Source organism: Pezoporus flaviventris, unplaced genomic scaffold, assembly GCF_033815535.1.
Source record: "Pezoporus flaviventris isolate CSIRO_AGI_PZ_B2104156 unplaced genomic scaffold, CSIRO_AGI_Pfla_v1 ptg000867l, whole genome shotgun sequence".
Classification (NCBI taxonomy): Eukaryota; Metazoa; Chordata; class Aves; order Psittaciformes; family Psittacidae; genus Pezoporus; species Pezoporus flaviventris.
In genome coordinates this window covers 54,155-63,023 of record NW_026893412.1, presented here as the reverse complement: position 1 = coordinate 63,023, position 8,869 = coordinate 54,155, and the positions used below count along the sequence as shown (strand labels likewise).

Below are 8,869 nucleotides of genomic sequence, written 5' to 3'. Positions count from 1 at the left end.
GGGCCATCCTGCTTGCCATCAGCCGTCGCCAATGCGGTCACTTGTGGCCATGGGGCCCACTTGGTTCCAGCACTGGTGGTGCCTGTCCCCAGAAACGTGACTGTGCCACAATGATGTTCCCACAGGGTGATGGCCAGGGCAAGCAACAGCGCAGATGGAGGCAGCAATTTCGGGCAGCAGAGCCATGTAAGTCCCCGGCAGGTCCCCCAGGGGAGCCCAGCCCCATGTGGAGCAGGCTGGGTGTACGGTCCCAGGTTGGTTCCGTCCCCCCGACACTCAAGAACCCCTCCCTGCCTTGCAGGTAACTCTGTGTCCCCCCTGTGCAGGCCCTGGCGCTGCAGGCCCAGCTGCACCGACTCCACCACGGCTGCGCAGGAGCTGCAGGAGCTGGTGCTGTCAGCGAGGGCTGGGAGAGGAGCTGCAGCTGCTCTGGATGCTGGCACGTGGCAGGCACTATGGCAGGACCTGGAGGAGCTGGTGGAGCAGGGAGAGCTGAGCTGCTGCGGCTCCCCAAGTTACCCCGAAAGCATCAGTTCCAGCGAGAGCCTCAGTCCCCCCGAAAGCCTGAGAGCAACGCTCCTGACTGAAGATGAAGGAGCCCCTATGGAGGTGAGGTCTGTTTGCTCCCTCGACCCCACGTGTGCTGGCAGAATCTCTTCAGCCCTGAAGATGCACGTGGCTCAGAAAGCCCTGGAGATATGGCTGGGGGCCCTCCCCGTGCCGGTGCAGCAGTCCCAGGAGCAAGCAGCACAGCAGCAGGGCTGCCTCCCTGTCCTGCCCAAGCTCATCCTGCCGGGACAGAGCCAGCCCTGGCTGCGGCAGGTTCTGTGCCCCACAATGCAGGCCAAGGTGAACGCTATTGTGGACACCATGGAAGAAAAGGAAGTGCAGAGGCTATGGGGGGATCCAAACCCCACCGAGGAGTCCCTGGCACTGCAATGCTGTGCCCTCCACCGCAGCTTGGTCCCTTAGACCCACAGCTGCCAAAGGAGAGCAGAGCTGGGGAGCCCAGGGCCCCGGGCAATGCCAGTGCACTGGGACAGCACAAAGCAGGACAGCAGGAGCCACAGAGCCCCCGTGAATCTGAGGAGAAACCAGCCGTCCAAGCACCAGGCTTGTCACCATGGGACAAGGAGTGCCTGAGGCCTTTTGGTTTAGGCGCGGCCCCCCCTGCCCGTCCCAGCCTGGATAATGGAGCAGCAGGACCAGAAGCAGGACCAGCTTCCATGCTCCTGAAGAAAGGTGCTGCCTCTCAGATCAACATCCCCACACAAGGCAGGGGCCATGCCCAGAATGAGGACAGGAGCTGGTCCTGTGCCACAGCGCCTATCAGCAACGCAAGGCTGCAGCTGAACAAGAAGGTCCACAGCAAGCTCTGGATCCACACAGCAAAAAAATGCCTGGAGATAAAACTCCAAACTCTCCCCAAGGCAGTGCAGAAGTCCATGGGCATGTCGCAATGCTCACTGCCCAGACGGAGGAAGGCTGGGGCTGGGCAGCTGCAGCCCCGCAAGAGCTCTGCCATTATGGCAAAAACAAAGCAGCTCAGGCAGAAGGAATGGGTCCTGCGCAGCAGGTTCAGGCATCCCTCACCTGCACTCTGGTCCCCATGACACCGTGCTCCTGCCTGTATTGTGTCTCCTCCTACGGCCCCGTTCCAGGGACGGAGAGCAGCCAGGCATTCCTGGAGGCCCGGACCCTGCCCAGCACATCCTGCAGCTCTGGGAAGGAGATGGCCACAGACACCAAGGATGTGCCAGGGCCACCCTGTGGGATGGTGAAGGACTCGCCAGGGCCAGCATCCACCCTTGGATCCCCAAGCCTTGCCCCAGCATTCCCTGCTATGGACACCAAGCCAGAGAAGGCACAGGGAGCACACATGTATTCAACCCATGAAGGCTTCATGGCACAAGCACGAGGAGCCCTACAGAGCCATTGTGGCTGCTGCAGGAAACAAGCTTGACCTGCTGATGGCAGCTTCCCAGGTGGGACAGCCCCTCTGGAGAGCACCACGAGCAGCACCAGCAGGGAAGGGAACACCGCATCCAAGTGTTGGGGGAGTGAACCAAGCCAGGACAGGCAGAAGTGGTGGTCATCGAGGAGGCAGAGCCTTGGCAGCGCCAAGAGCTCCCTAAGCTGTGGGACATGGTCCCAGGGCACCTCCTGGAGCACAGAGAGGCAAAGGAGATGGAGTCCTGATGGCTTCTCACAGCGAAGCCCACCTGAGATGGCTCCAAGCTCAAACTCCTGCTGCCCAGAGGGGATCCCCAGCCAGCACAGCCCATCCTCGCAGCAGCACCTTGAAAAGAAAGCAAGAACAAGTCCCTGTGACATTTAAGGCATACAGCCTGTCTGGGTTCGGCAGTAGCATTTTTTTCTCCTTAGTAGCTGGTGCAGCGCTGTGTTTTTGACAGGGCACCTGACCCAAACTAGCCAAAGAGGTATTCCATACCACAGCACGTCATGCCCAGGATGTAACTGAAAGGGCTAGTTCACTGCGGGGTTGGACCAGGTATCAGTCGGTGCTTGGTCAGGCGGGGTGTGGCTAGTTATTGGTTGGCGGGTGGTGAGGTGTTGTATTCTCTTCCTTTGTTATTTCCTTTATCATTATTATTATTGGTGGTAGCAGTAGTGATTTGTGTTGTACTCTAGTTACTAAACTGTTCTTATCTCAACCCTGGGAGTTACGTTCTTTCAATTCTCCTTCCCACCCCTCCAGGAGCCGGGGCGAACAAGAACAGGGGAGTGTTTGATTTATGGCTGACTGGGTTTAAACCACGACAAGCCAAAAGAGACAGAGCATCTTTAAAGCCAAAATCTTGTCTTTCCCTTTTAATTTTGTGGTCCAAACTGTTCTGCTGTAAGAAATACCCTTCAACTTTGTCTCTTGTCCCTTCTCCCTGTCAAATAACTATCACCAGAAGCACCAGAGGAAGATGTCAGGAAAGCTAGAGCAGGCATATGTAAAGATAGAGCATGGTATCCATAACGAGACTAAATAAGAGGCCTTGTCTAGCAGTAGGAGAAGGCAAAAGTTACAGGATGACCCACTGCAAGCCTCTCAGCAGGCCTGTACTCCAACATCAGCGAAGTCATTAAACCAATTGCCATCACAAATTACACTTTTTCCCTTCCCAAAACAAGGAATTCCTCTGGGGGGCAGGCTTCTGGGCATCCTAAAGAAGCCTCTAATGATCTTGAAACCTTCTTAGAAAGCTCAAAGTAAACCTACCTCATTCTTCCTAACAAGCCCCTGGGGACAACTTCATAGACATTAAGGAGAAGGAAACTTTCCTCTTTGTTAAAGGCAAGAGCGCTTCTAAAGCAGTTCGGTTTGGCACAACTCCTCCACACCCTGAAGCTGGTGGGTGGAGAGTTTATGGATTGGCAGACTCCTTTCCAGTCCTCCTCCTGGTCGGTACAGTAGTGACCCCTGGAGTTTGAAGGAAAGAGCAGCCACCCCTGGCAAACAACAACTGATTGGCAGAAGTCACTTGGCATCTTAACAGCAAGTTCTTTGGACATCACAAGGGGTCCATACACAGCCACAGCTGTGGCAGGTGATGCGCTAGATTCAGGGTTTATCAGTCAGAAGCAAAAGGTGATGTGGCTGAAGACAAAATACAATGTACATACATTTCCCTGTCTAGAAATAAAACTACCTACAGCTCAGGTCCAAGGTGCATCCAGGAGGCAGATGCAGCCAGACACACCCTACAATGAGGGGTCCTAGTCTATGGCAGAGGAGGAGTATGATGTGCTGAGGGAAGAAAACACTGGGCGAGGCTGATCAGGACCTATTGTTGCCATCAGGGTCCGGACCTACATGAACTACTGATTTTGGGGATGCTAACTGTGCTGGTGTTTCTCAGGTCGTTTCTGCTGCCTTGGGGCTGAAGTCTCTGAGGTGATCTCCTCCATAGACAGTGCTATCTGTAAAAGCATACAAGGTTCATAGAATCATAGGCCATAGAATCAATCAGGTTGGAAAAGTCCCTTGAGATCATCAAGTTCAACTGCTCCCCCAGCACCTTCAAGACCACCACTAACCCATGGCACTGAGGCCTCGAGTCGGCGGTGTGTGACTGTGACTGCAGGGCTACCCTGGGCAGCCTGTTCCAATGGCTGAGCACCCTCTGGGGAAGGAATTGTTCCTCTTCTCCATCTAAACCTGCCCTGGTGCAGCTTGAGGCCGTTGACTCTTGTCCCATCCCTTGTTCCTTGGGAGCAGAGCCCAGCCCCTTCCTGGCTCCATCCTCTTGTCAGGCAGTTATCCGGAGAGATAAAGTCCTCCCTGTGCCTTCCCTTTCCTGAGGGCTGGAGCAGCTCTACTCTGGAGCCAGGCTGAAAGAACTCGGCTGGGTCAGCCTGGACAAGACAAGGCTCCTTAAGGGGAGACCTTAGAGCAGCTCCAGTGCCTAAAGGGGCTGCAGGAAACCTGAGAGGGGCTTGGGACAAGGGCCTGTAGGGACAGGCCAAGGGGAATGGCTTGAACCTGCCCGAGGGGAGACTGAGATGAGCTCTTAGGAACAAGCTCATCCCTGTGAGGGTGCTGAGGCGCTGGCACAGGGTACCCAGAGAGCTGTGGCTGCCCCATCCCTGGCAGTGTTCAAGGCCAGGTTGGACACAGGGGCTTGGAGCAAGCTGCTCTAGTGGTAGGTGTCCCTGCCCGTGGCAGGGGCCTTGAACTGGATGAGCTTGAAGGTCGCTTCCAACTCAAACTAGTCCGGGATTCTACAAACGGACCACAGGAAATTGAACACTAACACCCCACCACTGACAGCTGCCATCCTGAGCACAGCCTCCATTGTGACAGCATTACAGGCTCTGACATCACTCAGCTGTTCTCAGCAGCAGGATCTAACTTCACAGCAACACGTGCCACTGTTCCACAGCTCCCAATGTGGTTGTCACGGGCAGTGCACATGGGCAACAGCAGCTTTCTTCTGGGCCTCAGAATCCTGATCCTGGCTGCTGGGGCCATGCTGCTTGCCATCAGCCGTCGCCAATGGGATCACTTGTGGCCATGGGGCCCACTTGGTTCCAGCACTGGTGGTGCCTGTCCCCAGAAAGGTGACTGTGCCACAATGATGTTCCCACAGGGTGATGGCCAGGGCAAGCAACAGCGCAGATGGAGGCGGCGATTTCGGGCAGCAGAGCCATGTAAGTCCCCGGCAGGGTCCCCAGGGGAGCCCAGCCCCATGTGGAGCAGGCTGGGTGTACGGTCCCAGGTCGGTTGCGGCCCCCCGACACTCAAGAACCCCTCCCTGCCTTGCAGGTAACGCTGTGTCCCCCCTGTGCGGGCCCTGGCGCTGCAGGCCCGGCTGCACCCACTGCATCAAGGCTGCGCAGGAGCTGCAGGAGCTGGTGCTGTCAGCGTGGGCTGGGAGAGGAGCTGCAGCCGCTCTGGATGCTGGCACGTGGCAGGCGCTATGGCAGGACCTGGAGGAGCTGGTGGAGCAGGGAGAGCTGAGCTGCTGCGGCTCCCCCAGTTGCCCCGAGAGCATCAGTCCCTCCAAGAACCTGACAGCAACGCTCCTGACTCGAGATGGAGGAGTTCCTATGGAGGTGAGGTCTGTTTACTCCCTCGACCACACGTGTGCTGGCAGAGTCTCTTCAGCCCTGAAGATGCACGTGGCTCAGAAAGTCCTGGAGATACGGCTGGGGGCCCTGCCCGTGCCGGTGCCGGTGCAGCAGTCCCAGGAGCAAGCAGCACGGCAGCAGGGCTGCTTCCATGTCCTGGCATTGTTCAAGGCCAGGCTGGACAGAGGCTTGGGTGGCATGGTCTAGTGTGAGGTGTCGCTGCCATGGCAGGGGGCTGGAACTGGATGATGTTAAGGTTCTTTCCAACCCAAAACATTCGATGATTCTACATATGTCCAGAGGCAGGCACGTAAGGTCCTACAGTTTTATTGCTTCTGAACTTGAGACATTCCTCCCAGTAGTCCCCAATAACATCTAAATGGAATGAGGATAGCTTTGTATGACATGAAATTTGTGTTGGCACAATAGCAGACCTCAAAGGCTCTGGAGGTCAGAGAAGTCCTCAAAATGCATGAAAACTCATCCTAACTACTTTTAGGCATCTAAAAGTTAGCCGGGTTCTTTTAGCTATCTTTTTAGCTATCATTGGCAAGAAATGGACACCTCCAAAGGATGGTTCATCCCATTGTAAAATAAGTTTAAGGAAAATGGCATGTTTTGCTTTCTGCAGGTCTCTCCCTCCTTACACTGACTACAGAAGAAGCCCCAACGGTTAGATTAGTCTTACCTGGTTGAATTTTATGCTACTGAAATTACAACAAACAGATTCTATCTTCCTATTGCCATAGCCTGTTCCCCAGCACTTACACAGAACACAGGCAGAAGCTCTGGGCTAAAGAGTTCAGAGAGGACATCCCTGAGGCAAGACACTAGATCTTGAGCAAAACAATCACATGGGAGGAAAGCAAAACACCACGGCAGAACTGATCTTTAACTTTCCTATTTCAAACTGTCGTTGATGAGATGGGAAAGCTCCACAGAGGCTTGCAGTAGCCAGTGATGGATATGTTTAGACCTTCCAAATCTCTGGCGAGAGGCTAAACCATGACACATGAAAGGGATGAAATGGATGCTCTGCTTTGGCGGAAAATGATGTGGGAAAGCCAGTCCAGAATAGGGGAAATTATCATGTTTGGTTTGTTATTCACACCTCTGCTCTATCATTTGATATTGGTAATATGGGGTTCATCAGTCAACGTAAAACAATTAAAAGTTACTCCTCTAAGCTTAAACTTCTACTGCTCTAGTAATCAATGTAGAGAAATAATCACTCAAATTCCAGGAAGTATCCAGAGTGCAAACATCTATATATAGGCGGTGGACACTGCTTACCTGAGCTTAGGAGAGGACTTTGTGTCTCTCTTCTGCTCTGGCTGTGCTTTCAGGGACAAGTCATCTCTTAATCAGCCGTCTAGTATTAGTCTCAGAGGACCACAGACTGTGAATCAGTAAAAATACAACTTAATGGTCCAATAGGGAAGACTGGCAGTGATGTGAACTACCTCTAGATTGAATAAGGAGACTGTGGACTGGAATTCGGATTGCATGTCTATTGTTTTATGAGGACCAGCAAAACCTAAAACAATGATTCCCCTCCCTTTATGTCTGCTCCTTGTAGCTCTCATATAAAGGCTGATTGTTTCACAAGGTCAGCAATCCTCAGCATGTAATCCTCGCCATGTTAAACAGACAGAGAGGGGACATGAGATGAGCTCTTATGCAGAAGCTCTTCCTTGTGAGGGTGCTGAGGCGCTGGCACAGGGTTCCCAGAGAAGCTGTGGCTGCCCCATCCCTGGCAGTGTTCAAGGCCAGGTTGGAACTGGATGAGCTTGAAGGTCGCTTCCAACTCAAACCAGTCCGGGATTCTACAAACTGCTTACAGGAAATTGAACACTAATACCCCACCACTGACAACTGCCATCCTGAGCACAACCCCCATTGTGACAGCATTACCGGCTGCTACGCACACCTGGATGGCTATGCTGTATGTTAGGGATATGTTTTTTTATGGTTCTTCTAAGAGAAGAAGGCAAAACTGAGGTGTCTCAAGGGAGTCACACACAAGGAGACACTGAGCACAAGGACGGCCGTGCTCTTTGACCCATGATTTCTTTTCGGTTTCAAGACCCATATCTGCACAAGGATATTTAGGGCTCATGAAGCAGAAGCAGCAGGATGCCCACGGTGCTGGCTTAATGTGGCCTGTAACATCACTTGGCTGTTCTCTGCAGCAGGGTCTAACTTCACAGCAACACGTGCCACTGTTCCACAGCTCCCAATGTGGTTGTCACGGGCAGGGCACATGGGCAACAGCAGCTTTCTCCTGGGCCTCAGCATCCTGATCCTGGCTGCTGGGGCCATCCTGCTTGCCATCAGCCGTCACCAATGGGATCACTTGTGGCCATGGGGCCCACTTGGTTCCAGCACTGGTGGTGCCTGTCCCCAGAAGGGTGACTGTGCCACAATGATGTTCCCACAGGGTGATGGCCAGGGCAAGCAACAGCACAGATGGAGGCGGCGATTTCGGGCAGCAGAGCCATGTAAGTCCCCCGCAGGTTCCCCAGGGGAGCCCAGCCCCATGGGGAGCAGGCTGGGTGTACGGTCCCAGGTTGGTTCCGTCCCCCCGACACTCAAGAACCCCTCCCTGCCTTGCAGGTAACGCTGTGTCCCCCCTGTGCGGGCCCTGGCGCTGCAGGCCCGGCTGCACCCACTGCATCAAGGCTGCGCAGGAGCTGCAGGAGCTGGTGCTGTCAGCGAGGGCTGGGAGAGGAGCTGCAGTCGCTCTGGATGCTGGCACGTGGCAGGCGCTATGGCAGGACCTGGAGGAGCTGGTGGAGCAGGGAGAGCTGAGCTGCTGCGGCTCCCCCAGTTACCCCGAGAGCATCAGTCCCTCCAAGAACCTGACAGCAACGCTCCTGACTCGAGATGGAGGAGTTCCTATGGAGGTGAGGTCTGTTTGCTCCCTCGACCACACGTGTGCTGGCAGAGTCTCTTCAGCCCTGAAGATGCACGTGGCTCAGAAAGTCCTGGAGATACGGCTGGGGGCCCTGCCCGTGCCGGTGCCGGTGCAGCAGTCCCAGGAGCAAGCAGCACGGCAGCAGGGCTGCTTCCATGTCCTGGCATTGTTCAAGGCCAGGCTGGACAGAGGCTTGGGTGGCATGGTCTAGTGTGAGGTGTCGCTGCCATGGCAGGGGGCTGGAACTGGATGATGTTAAGGTTCTTTCCAACCCAAAACATTCGATGATTCTACATATGTCCAGAGGCAGGCACGTAAGGTCCTACAGTTTTATTGCTTCTGAACTTGAGACATTCCTCCCAGTAGTCC

General features: G+C 54.7%; 1 protein-coding gene across 1 annotated transcript; it reads left to right on the top strand.

Annotated features, from left to right (window-relative positions):
* The first annotated feature begins 4,900 nt into the window (after positions 1-4,900).
* LOC133264594 (uncharacterized) lies at positions 4,901-6,260 on the top strand. The gene is made up of 3 exons (XM_061444424.1): positions 4,901-5,163; positions 5,279-5,747; positions 6,215-6,260. The coding sequence occupies exons 1-3, from the start codon at positions 4,902-4,904 to the stop codon at positions 6,258-6,260; spliced, it is 777 nt and encodes a 258-aa protein (XP_061300408.1). The 5' UTR covers position 4,901.
* Positions 6,261-8,869: the final 2,609 nt, after the last annotated feature.

Excerpts from the sequence above, each read along its gene's own strand:
- LOC133264594 (XM_061444424.1), top strand. The coding sequence starts at position 4,902 with ATGTGGTTGTCACGGGCAGTGCACATGGGCAACAGCAGCTTTCTTCTG. Across the intron at positions 5,164-5,278 it reads ATTTCGGGCAGCAGAGCCAT|GTAACGCTGTGTCCCCCCTG; the intron begins GTAAGTCCCCGG and ends CCTGCCTTGCAG. Across the intron at positions 5,748-6,214 it reads TGCTTCCATGTCCTGGCATT|GTCTCTCCCTCCTTACACTG; the intron begins GTTCAAGGCCAG and ends TGCTTTCTGCAG.